This window comes from Lepisosteus oculatus, chromosome 4 (assembly GCF_040954835.1).
Source record: "Lepisosteus oculatus isolate fLepOcu1 chromosome 4, fLepOcu1.hap2, whole genome shotgun sequence".
Classification (NCBI taxonomy): Eukaryota; Metazoa; Chordata; class Actinopteri; order Semionotiformes; family Lepisosteidae; genus Lepisosteus; species Lepisosteus oculatus.
In genome coordinates this window covers 53,676,642-53,696,359 of record NC_090699.1, presented here as the reverse complement: position 1 = coordinate 53,696,359, position 19,718 = coordinate 53,676,642, and the positions used below count along the sequence as shown (strand labels likewise).

The 19,718-nt window shown below is 42.8% G+C and overlaps 1 protein-coding gene across 1 annotated transcript in view; it reads left to right on the top strand.

The window, feature by feature from the left end:
- The window catches only part of fancd2 (FA complementation group D2), a 37,414-nt gene that overhangs the window by 11,008 nt on the left and 6,688 nt on the right, over positions 1 to 19,718 (top strand). The window contains exons 19-41 of the mRNA XM_015347306.2: positions 650 to 759; positions 2,532 to 2,592; positions 3,112 to 3,231; positions 3,597 to 3,670; positions 4,124 to 4,273; positions 5,026 to 5,126; positions 5,529 to 5,644; positions 5,894 to 6,002; positions 6,811 to 6,912; positions 7,313 to 7,416; positions 8,477 to 8,635; positions 9,069 to 9,185; positions 9,868 to 9,996; positions 11,201 to 11,319; positions 12,421 to 12,531; positions 13,997 to 14,130; positions 14,902 to 15,001; positions 15,278 to 15,400; positions 15,742 to 15,835; positions 17,669 to 17,740; positions 18,277 to 18,315; positions 18,766 to 18,840; positions 19,291 to 19,365. Of these exons, the coding sequence (XP_015202792.2) occupies positions 650 to 759; positions 2,532 to 2,592; positions 3,112 to 3,231; positions 3,597 to 3,670; positions 4,124 to 4,273; positions 5,026 to 5,126; positions 5,529 to 5,644; positions 5,894 to 6,002; positions 6,811 to 6,912; positions 7,313 to 7,416; positions 8,477 to 8,635; positions 9,069 to 9,185; positions 9,868 to 9,996; positions 11,201 to 11,319; positions 12,421 to 12,531; positions 13,997 to 14,130; positions 14,902 to 15,001; positions 15,278 to 15,400; positions 15,742 to 15,835; positions 17,669 to 17,740; positions 18,277 to 18,315; positions 18,766 to 18,840; positions 19,291 to 19,365 (2,394 nt within the window). The remainder of the gene's footprint in view (positions 1 to 649; positions 760 to 2,531; positions 2,593 to 3,111; positions 3,232 to 3,596; positions 3,671 to 4,123; positions 4,274 to 5,025; positions 5,127 to 5,528; positions 5,645 to 5,893; positions 6,003 to 6,810; positions 6,913 to 7,312; positions 7,417 to 8,476; positions 8,636 to 9,068; positions 9,186 to 9,867; positions 9,997 to 11,200; positions 11,320 to 12,420; positions 12,532 to 13,996; positions 14,131 to 14,901; positions 15,002 to 15,277; positions 15,401 to 15,741; positions 15,836 to 17,668; positions 17,741 to 18,276; positions 18,316 to 18,765; positions 18,841 to 19,290; positions 19,366 to 19,718) is intronic.

Here is a 19,718-nt window from a genome sequence, read left to right as displayed (position 1 = left end):
GATAATATGCATTTCTCCATATTTTTTCATCGTTTTGCTGTTTTGTGAAATGGCAATATGCTCTATAGCAGTGAGACTGAGCTTGAGAGACAATGGGATAAGAGAGGAAACTAGTAAATAACTTGATGGTAGAAGTTTAATGACATTCCTCTTGAGCAACAGAATAGTTCCATTTGAAGAGTAAGTAAATAAAAGTTAGAAACCAATGGCCAGATTGATTTAATACATTATGTTAGGAAAATATATGGAGAAAAGATCTAAAATCATTCTGTTAAAGAATAAAGTAAAATAAGTACAAGACTTGCAAGTCCAGTTTTTCTTACATCAAAAGAACAGTAAATGAGGTAAAAGTAAAGGTGTCCCAGAGATAAAATATTTCGCTCAGGTGTGTTTACCAAGGAAACAAGGCCCAGGCTTCACAAAAACATAAACACAATGTTAAGTAACTTGTTTTACTTAAACAATTGTAAGAGTCTGCAACAAGCTACCCAGTCCCATTGTTGAAGTTGGACACTTGTCTTTGTAGTGTCCTTCAGGTGCCAGCAGTCACACAAGCTTAATGGCCTCTTTTCTTTTCAAACCTGTCTCGTGCTCCTATGCTTCAATGTGGGGTTTTGATGGATGGTGTCGCTTTCTGCTCTTGCTGCAGGATGACATACACATCGTAATCCGGAAGCAGCTGTCCAGCACGGTGTCCAAGTACAAACGTATCGGGATCATAGGCGCAGTGATGGTGGTGGGTGGTATGGCATCTCACAGGTAGGGGGCACTGGAGATCAACATGTCATTTCAGCGATCTGTACTGCACTGAGGGGCAGCAGTAACAGAGGAGTGTACAGTCCAGAAGGAAAAAGATGGGCTTTAAGGGAAAACCGTACTTCTGAGTACATAACTACCCCATAATATTATGATGTTTCACAATTTCTTCAAGGTTGTGGATTCAGTTTTACAAATAACATTACATTACATTAATGTTAATGATATACTAACAAACATCACTCCCTGGTTACGTGAAACTTGATGGGGTCAGTGAAGTGAGAGAATCTGATCCTCAAGCAGGAATTTCAAACTATCCGCTTGCTGAAGTTATTCATCTTGAATACATGTCTTAAAGGCAAAGGGACACTAGGACACTGACTTGGTAAAATTAATTAAAGGAAAGAGGAAGAGTTTCAGAAAAGTTTCTGAAAAAAAGCCAGTAGGATGTTCTGGCCTCTGGTGCCATTCTTTCCACAGGGAAATATAACAAGCTCTTAAAGAGGTCAGAGAAAGCATTGGGTGACTATGAGTCTGTCAGAAAAGACATTCCATTGTACTGTAATTTTCACATTTATGAGAAACACTGCTATACTTTATATGCTTCTTAAAGGTACTTGATGGTACTTCACATTTACCTGATGAAATTATTGTGAATTATGGTCTAAATAAGTTTGTTCCTTTTTGACATGCATGTGTCAAAACAGTAAAACAGTGGCTTTTCAATTTTTAGAGGTTATAGTAATTTAGTAATAAAGCTGTCTGTGGCAATCCAGCCATGAGTCCAATAGGATCTTTAACCTTTAAAACAATCCACAGCATGTTAATAGATTGATGCAGTTTTGTTACAGTTTTGTTATTTTAGAACGATTTGCAAATCAAGTATTTTCTGGAAATATTGTGTTCATTTAAAGTGTTCATTTTGTGTTCAAAATAAAGTGTTCATTTACTTCAGTCTTCTTTTTTTCCCCACTGCCTTGAAAGTCATCTAAAAACGAAATACTAAGCTGATTGACTGACAGTTAAAAAATTAAAACCTCAGAAAGGGGCAAGTCTTCAAACTGTAATAGAAAAAAACAACATAGTTTAATTGTTGTTTTAGCTTTGCTGTTTTTAAATTAAAGTAACTTTAGATTAGTACGTACATAAAGAGCTTATATAGACACCATGTTTTATTGGGTTTTTTAAGTGTTTGTGTTTTATAATATGTTGCTTTTACAAATTCTAAACATTACCGTTGTGCATGAACATCCTTTTGATTCTCTGCCCTTTATATAGTTTACAACACTAAATACATAATTTAGAGTGGGGGTAACCTTTAAAGCTGGAAGAGTGGCAGTATACAGTATAATTATGTTTGGCGTGTGTGCATTTTAATAAGTTACAACAGGGAAGTGTAGGGTACATGTACAGTACATATTTAGATGGATTTTGCACTACAGGGCATTCTAACAATCATTACGTTTTTTAAAATAATGTCAGATGGGAGTGGAACAGTGGGCAGCTATGTATATTTATTTCTGTTGCCTAGTTTTGTTACCTGTCTAGCTGTTATTCTCTGTATTTATGGGATTAAAAGTTGAAAAAAAAAGTTGATTAAAAAAGAAATCCACCCTTGCAGCGGGTTTATAACAGCTTGTCTGTGTAATATGTATTAACATATCGGCACGTTAAGACCAGGATTAAACAGGGACTCTGTATACCCAGTGCTGTGAACTCTTTGACTCCCCTCAGAAACATGCAGAATTAGAATTCCAAACTGTCTTTGTTCCCAGGACTAACTCGGCATCGTCAAATGGACAGGAGCCTTCTCTGTCCAAGGAAATTTGTAGGCAGGTGAGCCAGTTGTGAAGTTTTCTCAGCTCCTTTCAACCACCAAGTAATGTTGTTGCTTCTTAGTTTTATTTCAGAATGGCTGAGTGGTGCAGTGACTGGCATTCCTGCCTCGTTGTACTGGGGCCTTGGTTCAATTTCTGGGGTGTTGTCTGCATGGAGTCTGTATGCTCTCCTTGGTTTTGAGTGGATTACTTCCAGATGCACTGGTTTCCTACCACAGTCCAGATATACTGGCAGATTAATTGGTGTCTGGGAAAACTGGCGCTGGTGTGAGTATGTAAGTGTTTGTGTCTGTGTGTGCTCTGCGGGCGTATCCCGCCTTGAACCCATTGCTAGCCGGGATAGGCTCCAGCTCCCCAGTAACCCTGAATTGGAAGAAAAGATTGGAAAATGGATGAATCCCAAATCACTTTTCAAAATTGTTAATTCATCCTGAAAGAAGAAAAGTAGGCAGGAAAGCAATCGGATGTTTGGAAAGAATGTTGGTAGCCATGGCAACGCGTGTGTGCTTCCTGTCAGGTGACGGCCCTGCTGGAGCTGGTTCGGTCCTGTAGCGAGGGTTCCCCGGAGGCAGCCGCGCTGTACTACGATGAACTGGCCAATCTGGTGCAGACTGGTCACCTGGACAAAGTTGTGCAGGTCAGTCTGCCTTGCGCCGGGATTGCTTTCATTTTCCTAGGCTTGAGCCTTCCTTCACACTCGGCCAATAGGACAACGCACTGACTTTGTAGCACAAGGACCTGTCAGTGTGTCTTTTAGTTCATAGAAGGTATTGTTCACACTAGAGGGGCCCAGTTCCTGCCATCCAGAACTCATACAATTCTTGAGTTTTTCAGGGTTCGCAGCCGTGTAGGTTTGTCTCTTAGCTCTTTAACCCCCTTAGACAGACACAAAAGTGTCTTTCTATCCGAACAAAATGTACAGAGAATTACACGATGGGGAGCATCAAGCTTGAGTTGGAGTTGCGTGAAGCAGCATAAGATTTTCTGTCTGTGTGATTGCAGGAATGGATTGGGAAAAGTGTACTTGAGGATTTCCAGGATGACTTTGTGGTGGACCTTGGGCCAGAGATACAGGGGTAAGGACATATAGTCAGCATAGGCTATGATGACCACACCTGAAGAAGGCTCCACGGCCGAAACGTTGTGTTCTCTTTCTTCTTTTTTTCAGCATGGAATAAACCTATTACTTGTTCCTATGATGACTGTATGCATCTGAACACCTCTATGATTTTCAGATCTGTATAATATAAACCCTTTCTGATTTTGATATGATTAACTATCTGCTAGGAGATTTATCTCAATAACCCATATCATTCTTGTTTCTGTGTTTGTGGCTTGTATGTGATTTGATCTGACGAGATTTTCTGTACTGCACAGTGATAAAATATAGGCCTATGCATTTATCTGTTGAATGTTTCCATGTTTCTCTCCCTGGGTTTTCTGTCCTGTAGAAACCATTGTTCTCAGAGCAGCTTTGTTTGGCGAGGGGACTATTCCATTCTCTGCAGCCCTCTGCCTATGTGTTTCAGAGACTTCCCCTTCCCTGTGAAAGTCATGTATAGCCTAGATGAGGAGGAGGAGAGCCAAGGGGGAATTGCAGTCAACCTCCTGCCACTGCTTGTCAAAGATCTCAGCCAGAAGGGGGCGCAGTGGAGTCAGCCTGGAGAGGAGAACAAGAAGTCAGTAACCCCGTGTCTCTCCAGCACATAAGTGCTGTATGCACGACGCTTTGAAAAACAGGCCTTTATAATGCAAAACAAGCGATACGACAACACAAGACAAGATATAGCACTGTCTGATTAATCATGTCACAGTTTTCCAGTCTTCAGCTGTTTCTGATCTTTCGATGGAGACAGTAGCAGGGAGGGTAAAAGAAATGTTCTAGAAACGCATCTGTTTACAAATTTGAGCTTGCAATACACTAACAGATTTTAAAAATGCATGTTGTGTCAACTGTAAGTAATGAAAGGGTAGACAATTCAGCAGAAAATGTAGGTTATGTTTGAATGGAAGGCAGCATGGTAAAATGGCATGTCAAAAAATGATTACAAACAACCAAAGGACATTCACAACAAACTTTTAAACAACATGATATATGGTAAGAGAGTACAGCAAAGTTAGAGATAATATAAACACAAAATAACACAAAAATACAATCTTTACATGACATTGACGTATTCACTTTCTTGTCACTTGTTCTTTGCTCCTTTGGCGGGAAAAGATTAGAAAAGACATAAAAATAAAAAAAAACTGTTAGGATTCTTCTGAGGCCTTTTCATTCTCTGGAACTTTTTGCCCTTTGAAGTTAAGTTCTCGATCTGCAGAAGGCCTAGCATTACAAATGCTGAACCAGAGGGCGAGTGAAAAGAGTGAGGATGTGTTTTAAGATGACACCAGTGGTAAAGTGCTACTGTTCCCCGTGGTGCTTCAGGCAGGTGTCTCCACTGCGCCTGGCTTCCTTCTTCCGCCTGCTGCGTCTGTGCGAGGAAGAGCAGCATGACGGCGACCTGGAGGAAATCGACGCCCTGATTGGTAACGACACCGAGGGGGGGGGCACCGGGGTCGGAGGTCAGGGGGCTTAAGCCTGCTACTGCAGGCGAAAATGATACTGAGGGCAAAGGAAAATAAAAAATCTTATTCACTGCAGCTTCATTAGTCTTGCTTAACTTAGAGTGATTTTCTACCCAGCAAACAATTTGTAAACCTGAAAGCCTTACAACACTTTGGAGCTACTGTAACACATTAGCTCGCATTTGAGACTGTGCAGCAATAAATGCTCTGATATTTTGGACATAACTTCTGAAACACTGACCTCCAGTGTGAAAGCACTTCTAAGCATTGAACTACCACATTCAAATTGTAACAAAGCAATACTGCTCTGAGAATTTTCTATACATCCTGCTGGGAGTAAGAGGGATCGTCTCTGCCTTGCAGGGTGTCCTCTGATTCTGACTGACCTGGATGTCGTTGACAAGATCGAGTCCCTGTCCAAGTCTGAGAAGGAATTTCTCTGCACTTTGCTTTTCTACACCATCAACTGGTTCAGAGAGGTACAGAGATCTCCAGCTACATAATCTAATCGTAATCTTCACATCTGTTTTACTGGGAACTTGCTAGTGTTTAGAAATGCTGAGAAAGGGAGTGCTTTAGTGTGTGTTCTGAAGAATGTAATACTTCACCTTCACCAGCTGGTTACCAGTGAGAGATCATTAGGGCAGTTCAGAATTTCTGAAGCATTTGACATTCCCAGACCTTTATGCGTGTCACAAATACAGAAGCGTTCTTTTTACCATCTGCAGGTGGTGAATGGATTCTGCCGACAGAAGGACCCTGAGGTAAAGCTGAAGGTGGTGATGCGTCTTCAGAACATCACTTATTTGCAGAGCATCCTGGAGAGGTGCTTGGCAGGTAGGACCTGGATCTCTGAGCAGCACTGTAATGTACTTGCACTGTAAAAAATCCCAACCTGTACATGGCCTTTTTTTTTCATGCACTCTTTCTCCAGCTGAGAACGTGCTTCTTTATTATCAGATTTTTCCTATCTGTAATATCCATCTTGTCATGGCGAAAATGATACTGAGGGTACAGGAAAATGGAAAATCTTATTCACTGCTGCGTCATTGTTTTTGCTTGATTTTGTACCCAGCAAACAGTTTGTAAACCTGAAAGCTGTACAACACTTTGGAGCTACTGTAACACAACAGCAACCAAATCCAAGTTTTCTGTGGCTTCTAGGCTCGTTTTCCTCAATTTCTGCTTAAACTACATATATGAAGGACCTCTCTCATATATCACCTTTTATGTTCTCTTGGCCACAGTTTGGTACCCAGGAATGCGTGCTCCTGCTGTCAGGCTTGGTCTAACCAGTACTCTTTCATTCTTGCTCTGGCTGGTCATAAATTTGTGTTGTGGACTTCAGTTTAACCCTGCAACTCTTCAACCTCCTGTACCACCCCAACCTTGCCCATTCCTGATCCAACGTCCTCCTGTAGAGGGTCACAGCAAGCTGGAACATACAGTAACTTGGCAACCACAGAGCAGTACCCACCTGGTGCCCGTTATGTGCCAGCAGCCACACTACACTACAATGGAACTGAAGCAGTGTGGGATTACTTGACCAATTCACACATCTTAACTGCCAGTATACATCTGAAGTCTGACCCACTTGGAGAAAAGTTAAACATAATTAGTTCTCCCTCTCTCGTGTTTGTTGTAGCAACTCCCAGCTATGTGCCCCCTCCCGCCAACTTTGACTGTGAAACTGCAGAAGGAGGTCCAGCCCCTACAAGCACCATTCCTCTCAAGAAAGCCAGAAAAGGTACAACACTACCAGAGGAAAGGCACAAAAGGAAAAAAAAGTTTGTTCTGAAGAGCTATTGTCTCTTTCTATTAACTTTTACCTGAACACTCTTTGTTTGCTGTTGGCTAGGCATTCGTTGACTTGTCCGTTTTGTTAAATATCAAACGTGAGTTTTTCCAGCTAAAAGAGGAATGATTCTCCTTCCTCGCAGGCTTCCAGTTTTTATAGCCTTTCAAATGGCTGCTCTGCTCTGGTTTATCACGGCTTCCTTTAGTTCCCATGACTCCACATTGACCAGTCCAGGTGAAAAGAAGAAAGAGAAGGAGAAGGAGTTGAAGGGTAGCATGTGAACAGTGGGGCAGCTGTGTGGTGCTTCTTCAACTCTGTCCTAACAGCCGCATGCTTCCCGTGCCCACAGAGCTCGGCGGAAAGAAACGCAAGGCCCAGGCCAGTAAGGCCGTCCCTGGAGACAGCTCTCAGCAGGAGGAGGGTGGTGAGGCCGAGGAATCCCAGCAGGAGAAGGTACAGGCACGTCCCTTTGGTGCTCCATAAGGCAGGCTCCTGTTCTCTCTTACCTGGGCTCTGCACACCCTAAGATTTCTAGATCACACCAGATTTAAATTAAGGAGGCTTGCGCTGTTACTTTCAACAGATCCTCAACAGCGTGGGCTGCACCCCTATAAATGTGTTACGAATGGCACCCCCCTACAGGAAAACACCTGTAAAATCTAGGTTGCCGTGCTATTTAAATATGTAGAGCTGTATTTCCTGTCTTGTGCTTTTGTTGAAAATCGCATAGAACATTCCAGAAGCCTGTTCGGGAACCATACAGTAGTTTCTGGTTTAAAAAATAAGAGAACCACGGCAGACGGAAAAGAAAAACAGATCTCAGAGCTCTGTGCCTGAAATTAATGAGAAATGTGAATGATAGTTCACTGTGTTCATCCACTGGCCCAGCTTTATTCTAGGGTGCTATGCCCCTTATTCATTGTAATTTGTGTGACTGAGCATTTTTAGAATTACATTACATTACTTCATTTGGTTAAAGGATAATTTAATTACCATTTTTATGATTTTGCATTTGTAATCTCTTGCTTAGTGCATGAAGTAGTTAGTAGAGTAACAGGCTTATTGTTCCAATTGTGTTAAATCAGTGTTATGAAAAAAAGATCATTTGCGAGCTGGAAAAGCCCCATATGATTTTTTTTTGTATTATGACGAGTATGAAAATAAACATATTGCATTACCATATTGCATATCACAGCCTCTGGGTAGGTACTGTTATGGAAGCTAGTCATCCTTGTTTTGAGAGACCTTAGCTGCTTACCAGAGGGGAGGAAAGGAAACAGGTTAGGCAGGATGGGAAAGGCTCACTGGAGATCTTCGGAGCTGTGCGTTTCTGTCTAGAGAAGTATTCTAGAAAAACAATTTGAAAGAGCCTAGATCCTTTCCCTTCTTTTAGCTCATTTAATGCCTTCAGTAATTTCCTAAATTTAGGATTTTATTTTATATAGTTTGCCCCCTTCTGTGTAGAAAGCGCACCAATGGCTTAATTTCCCCCCTGGGCTTTCTTTCCCTCCAGGATCACGCAGAGAAGGAGAAGGAGAAGGAGGAGGGCAAGGCAGGAGTGAGCCTGGCCTCATTCCGGCCTTATTTCCGGGAGCTGGACATTGAGGTGCTGAATGTGCTGCAGTGTGGTGTCCTCTCCCGGTCGCTTCTGGACAGCGAGCTCCACACCAGGGTACGGTGCCTGGGTTCAGGGTTCAGGACAGAGGGCACGGTAGGAAGGCGTCAGCAGTGATGGAGTGAGGATTAAATCTTAAGGTGAACATCAGGCCTGTGCTATACTGTTAAGACTGAACTAGACAGGCAGTTGGTAAAACATAAGGGCTAATTGCTGAGACTGCATTTTCATTTAATCCCTCACACTCACCCTTTATGAAACAGATAAATTCAGACCTGATCATCGGTGTAGAAACGGGAGCAAGGCAGTTTTATCAGAACAGTATTATACAGGTTTAAACACTTGTCCCTACAGTCCCTCCAGATTTTGGTTTTACAGCTCCTTTTCACCAATTCTTAAGGCAGTCGTGAGTACAGAAGCAGCCCCAGAGCTATGTAATAGAAGTTCAGCTGGGATATGGTAAGGAGAGCCGATGCTCTGATCCTTGCAGGTGCGTGAGGAAGTGCGACTTGGCCCTTCGGAGCTCGTATTCCTGCTGGAAGATTTGTCCCGGAAGCTGGAGTTCAGCCTGGCAGCCTCCCCTGCTAAGAGGGCTCCCTTTCTCAAGGTGAGAGCTCTCCAAGGTAAAGAGGTTATCACCAAGTGGATTCACGTCAAAGATATCTCTTTCTGGGGATACCGTGTGGAAGGAGGCGAGCTTCAGATTTGTAATTCAGAATTCATTGGATGTTATAATGAGTACAATTAAAGTGGGTCATTTTTTAGGCTGTTTGGAGAATGTTAAAGAGTTTTTTGATGTATTGTAAATTAGCACTTTGCCTTTTTTCTGTTGAACTCATTCGTGTAATTGACCAGCTTCTGACTCAATAAGGAGGCTCTCAGTGTGTGAGAACATTAAGAACTCGGAATGACTTGATCGATGCAGTGAAGGAGTCTTTATTCTGCATACTAGCAGTGGAAACCACACTGAAGTTTGCTATTCTGAGCCTGACCACTAGCTAGACCTGTGAAGCCCTTTATATAACAAACTTGCCTTTAATCACATCCATGTGAGAATATCTTCTAATCCTTCACTAGTTATCCTATCTATGGAGGATAACTCATCTAATGGCAGGTCAGCTGTAATTCTCAGTCTTTCCTGATCCACACACAGAGTCACAGGGTTCTTATATGACTATAAGTATGTGTTCATAAAAGAACCATTAAAATAATGGTATGCTGGCATTCAGATTCAGAAAAATATGGGGGTTTAATTTGTTTTGTGTGACTGATACATATGGTCTTTCCAGGGCAAGGCAGATAAGACGGTGGGATTCTCTCACCTCCAGCAGAAGAGTCCTGCGGAAATCGCCGCATGTTGTGTGCAACTGCTGCCCACTCTCTGTACCCACCTGGAGAACTCGCACAACTACTTCCAGGTGACTCCCAGCTCTTCCTCCTTCACCAAGACCCCTTCCTGTGAGCTGCCTTCATTGATAACCAAGACATTTCAGTCTCCAGAGCTCCTACACCATCTCCAGTCAACACCACCAGCAAGCCCCAGCTGGTTTGACTGAAGGAATGAGAGAAAAATGGCCTGACTGTAGTGAACGATGTTTAGGCAGACCTTGGGTGTTTATCACTTAACACCCCAGGAGCTGGAATATGTTCTAGTCCTCTGAACTGCTTTGGTTTGTGAGGAGCTTTATCCCTCAGACTTCTCTGTCATTGAATGAAATGAACAAAGGGGATTTTAATTTGCAGCTGTGTCAACAGAATTCTATCAAAAAAGGGAAAAGTGACCAAAAAGCCATAGCTCAATGTTGCAATCATAAAATCATAAGACAAATCTGGGATTTTCTGTTTTTGCAAATGATTTAGACCACAAGTATATGATTCTTAGACCTTTTTTCCTCTTTTAGGCACATTTTCAGTTTTTTAATGTAAGGTGTAAGATTATTGAGGCTAGAAAATGTCATGCAAAGCAGAAATCATGTAAATAGGTCTCAGCACTCTACGAATACCAAAGGCTTGTGCAGCTCACATGTACAGCAGGTTCTAAGTAAATGTGAGTTGTAAAGAATTCCATTAAGAGCTGGCAGTTTGATTTGTGTATGACCCATATATTCACAGAGATCTAGATAGCTCTCCTGTCCTGCCCCGAGGAAGTAGTTGTAGGTAGGCTCCCTTGTTATAGGGAGATTTATTGAGTTGGAGATTCTTTGACAAAGGAGTATGAGACGGCCTTGGGCAGATTCAGTTTTTATTGAGCTTAACACACACAGCAGTGGAGCTTTGACAAACTGTTAAAGTTTTCTAGCCCTGTTTATACAGTATAGCCTCATGTAGTATATGATTGTGGTTGATTTGTTTCAGAGTCAGGTGGTTTTCATCCTGTTCTTTAAAGCTGATCCCTCCTTTTCTTAATCTCATGAAGAACAAACCAATTACTTTTTGCAAAGTCAGTCTTTATTGTACTTTAACCGACCTTGAGGCACTCTGGTGACCAATACAGAGCTGCATAGCTAAGTTCTAGCACATTCTACACATTCCACAATACAACACAATGCTAAAACTACAACCTAGGATATGTTTTGACATGTTTGTCCCACTTTATCCCTGATCTCCCATTGCTGTGCACAGGGTCTCCTGACGGAGAACCAGGGTGTGGTTGACGCGCTTGGGGTAGATGTGAAAGAATACCAGCTCATGGCCTCCTGTTACCAGCTGCTAATCCAGGTCTTACACACCACCTTCAGCTGGTAAGTTCCAGCACCCCTCTCTTCTCACTGTGAGCTGCACCCCTTACAGACTGAGCCGAGAGCCAAGAGAGATGGAGATGAGCTGCTGTTTCTGGTGCAGGATTGCCACATGTCTGAGCATGTAATAGCTAAGAAAATTGTTGTGAAGGGTCTATCCATCCATTTTTCACCACATCTTCTGATTCAGGCCAATAGGGGATACAGAGCCTATCCTTGCAAGCAATGGGGCCTTGGGTTCAATTCCTGTGTGGCTGTCTGCATGATGTTTGTAGGTTCTCTCCATGTTTGTATGTGTTTCCTCCAGGTGCTCTGGTTTCCTCCCACAGTCCACAGACATGCTGGTGGGTCAATTGGCTATTGGGACAATTGGCCCTTGTGTGAGTGTGTCTGAGTCTGCCCTGTGATGGACTGGCTTCCCATCCAGGGTGTATCCTGCCTTATGCTAGCAGCCGTATCACCCTGCAACTCACAACTGGCAACCCACTGAAACTAAGCAGCTGTGAGTCTGAGAAACGCTAAAGTTGCTGCTTGGAGAGGTGTTAGTGGGGTCAGCAGGGGGCACTCACTGTAAAAAGGCGTCCTTTGGATGAGACGTAAAGCAAAGGTCCTGACTCTCTGTGATTATTAAAAATCCCAAGGTGTTTCTCAAGAAGAGTAGGGGTGTAACCCCGGCGTCCTGGTTAAATTTCCCATTGGCCCATACCAATCATGTCCTCCTAATAGTCCCCATCTATAAATTGGCTACATCACTCCGTTCTCCTCCCCACTAATAGCTATTGTGTGGTGGGTGTTGTGGCGCCCTATGGCTGTCGTCACATCATCCAGGTGGTTGCTACACATGGGTGGTGGTGGAGAGGAGTCCCCATTACCTGTAAAGCGCTTTGAGTGGAATGTCCAGAAAAGAGCTATATACTGTAAGTGTAAGCAATTATTATTATTATGCCCTTTGCTTGCTGGGATCCTGTGACCCAATATCCTGTATTCTGTATTGGATAAAGTGTTGGAAAATGGAGGTTTCCTCCATTCTGAAGTGTAAGCGTTCTAGTGTTCTAGGCTAATAAGGAAGAGCAATCATTTTGCCTGGTCCTTCTTCTGCTGTAGGAATGGGTTCCTTCAACAGGAGAAGCGCAAGCTGCTGAAGATGGCGCTGGGTGTCCTGGCTGGGCGTCTGAAGGAAAAGGAGGTGGAACTGAGCTTAGAGGAGCAGGTCAGGTAATCTTTCCCTACCTCCAGTCTCACCTGTCTGAGTGTGTGAGAGCGCCATGGTACTAAGACTGTACTGTTCTGCAGGGAACAGCTTTATACAAAAACTCTGACTGATTGGTGTGTGTTTTGAGTAATTCAGCTCACCCAAAATATTCTTTTCATCTGTTGGTCATTACTGAAAGCGAATGAGGACTGTAGAAATTAGATGAGGCTGTTCAGCCCATTCAGTTCACTGGGTTACTTACAGCTAACTCATCCAAGGATATCCAGGGCTCAGAATCAGTAGAAGCAATCTACTTTTGTCATTTGCTTCCAGTATTTCTTCCCATATGCTTATGGGAACCAGCTACACACCTACACATCTGGCAAACTGTCAATTAGCTCTGCCATTTTCACAGACTAAAAACGTAACATAACTGTCACGTTACAGTCTGAAACTGATGCTGAAACAAACGCCTGTCGTTTTCCTGCACTGCACCAGGAACAAGTTTTTAAAAAATTTAATGAATTAATCTTCTGTTGATTTGCATTAATGGGTCTCCTTTGTGTACGCTGGGTAAATGAAGGAGTGTTTGTCTTATTTAGGTATTTCAGTATGTGAAATCTGGTTGATGATACAGGTAAGACAGTGTACAGTAGTTGATGTTTCATACACATTGTATTTAGGTTGTTTCTATATATTTACTTCATCTTTTAAAAAAATATTCTTACTTATCTTTGTTGGCAGTACCTGTTTGAAAGTACCTTTGTGGTGTCTGCATTAACGACTCAATTTTGCCAATGTGTACAAAAATTGTCTTGCTGATTAATTTGAACTTCCCACTGGCGGCTGTAGGAATGGGCTGGTCAAGTTTTCCTTTAAAACTATTTTTTTGCCAAGTAAGAGCATAAGCAGTTTTATTAAACACTCCTGAGAGACGTAATTCCTGACATTTCTTTTAGCCTATATGTTCTACAGAGCTGCTAGAAAAGGTTAGTTTTATCCCTGATATTGCCCAGCTGTTTCTTGAAAGCATACAGTTGAAACTTCTTCAATAAATAAGTAGATAGTTTGTTCCACACCCTTAATTTAAAAAAGGGTCCCGTTTTGGGTTTGAAACGTACTAGCCCCTGTTTTCCGATTGGTAAAGGTCACTTAAAAGGACGGGAACGAAATTCTGGTTCTGACAATAAACTTTATTTTATATAGCACCTTTAAAGGTGGCTTCTCAAAGCGATTTACAGAATGGGAACAACAATAAATAAAAAGAATACACAAGATAAAACACAATTACAAATTACACAATTCTGAGCACGACTATCATATATTTTTTATTAAAACTAACAAAGGTTTACTTGGGACTGCACTGTGACCTTTCCCGGTCAGCTTGTGTGTTTGAGTATTGGCTGGTGTCTCATGTGTGTTGAGAACATCTGTGTGGGATAAGTGCTGCGCTAACCCAGTTGTCTCTGGTGTTCCCTGTCTATGTAGGCACAGCTTCGAATACCTGCTGAATTTCCGCAGCAGCATGCCCACCTGCTGTACAGCTCTCTCCCTCATTCAGCTGCTGATACTGATTGCAGAGTGTGCCGGACCCAGTAATTCTGCTTACCGAGAGCACCTAGGTATCCAACAACCTCCGTACGCATCTGTTCATGTCCTGATGAGGGCTGAGGGGTGGGGCAGAGGCTATATCAAGCTGTGAAATGTCTGTAGTTCCCTGAAAAGAAAGGTTACAAACCCAGATAATAATAATAATAATAATAATAATAATAATAATAATAATAATTGCTTACACTTATATAGCGCTTTTCTGGACACTCCACTCAAAGCGCTTTACAGGTAATGGGGACTCCCTTCCACCACCAGGTGGATGTGCAGCATCCACCTGGATGATGCGACGGCAGCCATAGTGTGCCAGAACGCTCACCACACATCAGCTATCAGTGGGGAGGAGAGCAGAGTAAAGTAGCCAATTCATAGAGGGGGATTATTAGGAGGCCATGATTGGTATGGGCCAATTGGAAATTTGGCCAGGACACCGGGGTTACACCCCTACTCTTTTTCGAGAAGCCCCCTGGGATTTTTTAATGACCACAGAGAGTCAGGACCTCAGTTTTACGTCTCATCCGAAGGACGGCGCCTGTTTACAGTATAGTGTCCCCGTCACTATGCTGGGGCATTAGGACCCACATGGACTGCAGGGTAAGCGCCCCCTGCTGGCCCCACTAACACCTCTTCACCTCTTCTAGATAGGGTCACCAGACCCGCCTAGCTCAATTGGCTAGATGCTACTAAAGTAATGACGAGTTTCAGTAATGTAGCTTAATCCCTCAGCTTTTCTTCCTTGGTGGTGCCGAATTTCTGATGTGCTTGTTTGTGTGCCCTCCACCCAGCCTCTCTTGCCCGGCGTTTCCTGTGCCAGGAGTGGGTTCTGCCCAGTGGAGAGCGAGAGAGGGGGAACAAACACAATGACACATTGCAGACCCTCCTCAGGTACTTTTAGCTTTAGATTATGCTCAAAACAAGTTGCTAAAACAGCCCCCCCCATGAATTGCAGTAAAACCAACACTGCCATCTAGTGGCCACATTCAGGAAATGTTAAAACATTGATAGTTTCTTGCTACCTTTCATTGTGGAGAGATAAGTTACAGATACAAGATACAGTTTCATAATACAGTTTGTGCAGCAAAACATCATGAAAAATATTGAACAGTTCATGAGCATCAGCTTTCTTCCACTTTGAGGTTCCATTTCTTTCTCCCTTTTTAGCATTTATCTGGATCACAGCGCTGATGTGCTGAAGGCCATTGAAGAGATTGCTGAGGAGGGGGTGTCTGAACTTGTGAGCAGTGCCAAGGATGGCTGCTCCAAAACCTTCCCCACTCTTAACAGGTAAGCTTGACTAAGGACTTGTCAATGTCCCAGAGTTCATTGCTCTGCTGAGTGCCGAACAAAAGTTGTAGCAATAAGAAATGCAATCCTTTTGTATTTAGAATTTCTTTAACATGGTTTAAAACATATCCCCTCTTTCTGTGTCCACATTTCAACCTCAGCTCAGTTTGTTTTTCACATCCGAGCTCATTTCTCCTGATTTTGTCCACAAGTGAGTTAGTAGGCAACCTTTTCAGTGACATTTGGTTACCAAGCATCTATTCCCTGAGGTCTCTCCCTGTGACTGCAAAAGCAAACACCTGTGCTTGCCCAGCCTGACTCTTCACTGCTTTAAATCTCAGACAGACTTTCTTGGTTTTCTACCGGGGAATGATGATGGAGCTGGAGAAATCTGTCCGCAGGATTCAACCTGGGAAGCAGACGGACTCCAGTGAGGTACAGTATTTGCTGTGGATAGGGAGTGCTTGACATGGGCCTCCACAAAGCACTAGGGTACACAACATTGTGTGTGCTTGTGATTTTGTCACACTTGTGCTGCTTGATTATCTCAAGCCTGAATGGTCTGACTGGGAGATATGACAATATTATAAGTGTTATCTTTCAGAGACTTAATTTATAACAAAATATTAGCAATAATGCCAAAATGAAGACTTTGATGTCTTTGACCTGATCTTTTTTTAGTCAATCATACCTAAAAATTAAATGTGAAAAATAGCACCATAACAACTTTAAGAAAAAACAGCAACTGCAGCTTATTTTTGTTTTACATTCTTCTGTCTTACATTATTTTGTTGTTCTGTATAGGTGCTGTCAGCTGTTAAAACACCATCTGCAAAACCAAGCCATTGTGCTCTAGTTTCTTCCAAGCATGCTAATAATTAATAATTTGTTACACTTATATAGCGCTTTTCTGGACACTCCAATCAAAGCGCTTTACAGGTAATGGGGACTCCCTTCCACCACCACCCATGTGCAGCATCCACCTGGATTATACGACAACAGCCATAGTGCGCCAGTACTCTCGCCACACATCAGCTATCAATGGGGAGCAGAACACAGTGATGAAGCCATTTCCTAGATGGGGATTATAAGGAGGCCATGACTGATAAAGACCAGGGGAAATTTGATGTTGAGGTTACACCCCTACTCTTTTCAAGAAACACCCTGGGATTTTTAATGACCACAGACAGTCAGGACCTTGGTTTTATGTCTCATCTGAAGGATGGTGCCTTTTACAGTATAGTGTCCCTGTCACTATAGGCATTAGGACCCACACAGGCTACAGGGTGAGGCCCCACCACTAATACCTTCCAGCAGCAATCTTAGTGTTCCCAGGAGGTCTCCCATCCAGGTGTGAGTTGCAGGGTGATGTGGCTGCTGGCAGAATGGAGGAAAAAAACACAACTGGGAAGGACAAGGAGATCCATTGTGGTTCAACTTGTAAAGCTGCCCACTGTGAGCACTGGCTGGACTCTCTGATCCAGATGTGTCTGGTGAACTAGCCAGCTGTAACTGTGGTTCCCTAAATGGTGAAGCACTGTCTGGGCTAGCGCTGGGATTAGTGGACCAGGGAGAGCTCAGCTCCCAGATGCCCTCGGAGAGATCTGGGATGCATGCCGGCTTGAAGTAAAGTTGATGAGGGACGCCCCTCTCCTCTAATAGGCACTGATCCCCCTGGCTGGCTGTACAGGCTGTATGGTGCTGTGCAGCCTGTAGCCTGTCACAAATGAATGGCTAGACTGATGGGTGGTTTGGAAGAGTCTGTCTTCATTTCCTTATTCTCTCCCTGTGGAAAAGGGGGTAATACAGTAGCAGTATTGAAAGATCTAAATTTTTGATGGTACAGCATATAAGAAAAAGGGGCAGCACGCATTAGCCACGCAGTACTGGGGCCCTGGGGTCAATTCCGGACCTGGTGTGCTATCTGCATGGGGTTTGTAGGCTCTCCCCGTGTTTGTGTGGGTTTCTTCTGGGTGCTCCGGTTTCCTCCCACAGTCCAAAGACATACTAGTAAGTGAATTGAATTCTGGGAAAATTGGCCCTGGTACAACTGTTTGTGATTGTGTCTGCCTTGAGATGGACTGGTGTCCCGTCCAGGGTGTATCCCTCCTTGTGTCCATACCTTGCTGGGACAGACTCCAGCTCCCCCGCAACCTTGTATTGGATTAAAAGTGGATAGAAAATGGATGGGTTGATATATAAAAAAAAACAATTAAGATCTTTAAAGAAAAAAGACCTTGGCAGTGACCGTGATCTCTGTCTTTTTAGACGCAGACTGAGAAACTCCGTATCTGGAATCTGGCAGTACGAGACTTCCACATCCTGGTGAATCTGGTTAAGGTGAGCGGAGGGCTCAGCTGAGGGTCGTACAAGTCTTGAGCACTGTCCCTGCTGGACACTGGAACCGGTGGACACACATTGTTCTCATTCATTTAGCGTATTCAGCATGGAGAAACGGAATGTTCTGTTGTCTTGAAAACCAACAACAACAGAATTGTTTCGCAAATGCTCTTAAAAATGTACTTTTCCTTTAGCTTCAATAATTGTGGAGGGAGAAGATTCAAAGTGTGTGCTGCATTATGATTAAATGGTGTTTCCAGGTGAATTCCAGAGGGAGAGGAGATTGGTTCTGTTCATATAAAAACACATTCAGTCACTCTGTTCTGTATGGAAGGTCAGCCTTGCTAGTATTGACTCCTTAGATGCTTATTCATTTTCTGTTCTGATTCTGAAAATAGACACTGTCATTTTGATATGCAGGTGTTGCATTCCAATCATGCACAGCCAAGGGAGTGTTTGCTTGTCTTCATATGTAAGCCTGCTTCTAGATACAGTTATTAGGTTTCTGTAAAAATAATTTTCTTTTACATCTCTAGGTTTTTGACAGCAGATCTGTGATTGGTGTTTGTTTAAAGGTAAGAGTGGCTTTTAACAATGTTTATGCACAATATTCTATTTTCAACTATATTGATAATAGCAGTAATAAAATAAACACACATACAAATTGTTTTGTAAGGCAGCACTTAATTCTGGACTAGGGTAAATTCCTCGAGGAGTTTCAGTGATCTCATGCATTCATGTGGCTTTTCTCCAGGCACTCTGGTTTCTACCTACCTTCTACATACATGCAGATTAGGCTAATCACATATAACCTGATCGTATGTGTGTGGCCCTGCAATGGACTGGATTCCTGTACAGAATGAAGTCCCACCTCATGCCCTATGCTTATAGTATAGTCTCCCGAGGAAAAAGTGCATTTTTGATAATGGTTTTATGGTGGCTAGTAATTGTGCAGTGAAAATATTATGAACTGTGTTTCCTGTCATATTTACTCATGTTGTTGTTTTATACCCCTGCCCTGTCAGTATGGACGCCTTTTTGTGGAAGCTTTCTTGAAGCTTGGGATGCCATTATTAGATTTCAGCTTTAAGAAACACAAGGTAATGCAGCATCTTGAATACATCTTCAGAGGCACAGAAGGGTCTTCAAATTGCCTTCCCTTTTGAAACACCTACGCAAAATTAAAATTCCATATTCAGTATAAGGGGCCTGTCTCCTACCAACTACAAATGACCAAATTACCAATCCTGAAACATTCAGGATTTAGATGTCTGCCAGCTCTTGCTCAGTTCTTTTGCTTGTCCTATCAGTTTTCAGCCGTTAACAGCTGTCCTCTAAAAAACAATCTTTTGTTTCTTAGTTTTCATTTTCCCATCTGTTAACTGACTTGTCACCCCTTCCAAAACACAACCATGTGTATTTCTTTCAGTTCCATATCATTTCATGTACGGCCCTGTCCAAGTGTTGCAGATTAACTGTTTGATATTTTTAAGTCTTTAGTTTTAAGGTAAACTAAGCAAAAATGGCCCTCATGGTTTTGTGTGCTGCAGGAAGATGTGCAGACCTTGCTGAAAACATTTCAGCTGAGCACCAGACAGCTTCATCACGTGTGTGGGTACTCAAAGGTAATTATTACATACAGTAGGACCAGGAAAAGTTGCTGCACTGAAAAGGGTCAGGCTGACTGGATAACATTCCAATTCTATATAGACGGAAAAGCTTCCCTTACTTGGCCAGTAGGCCAGTGGCTAAACAGTCTCCTTCACTGACAAGTTAAAAGAGAATCACAGATGTGTCCCTTCATGACAAAGTGGAGTGGTCAGTTGTGATGTCTGGCACTGACTAGAAGTACTGTATAACGTTCTTGACTGTGTTGTTCAACAGACTTGTGGGTTCAAAGGTCGTTCTGTGTGTTTCTCTCTGCGCAGCAGAATGGAAGACCAGTTTATCTGCTCTGACCCTGATGGGTTGTAGCTAG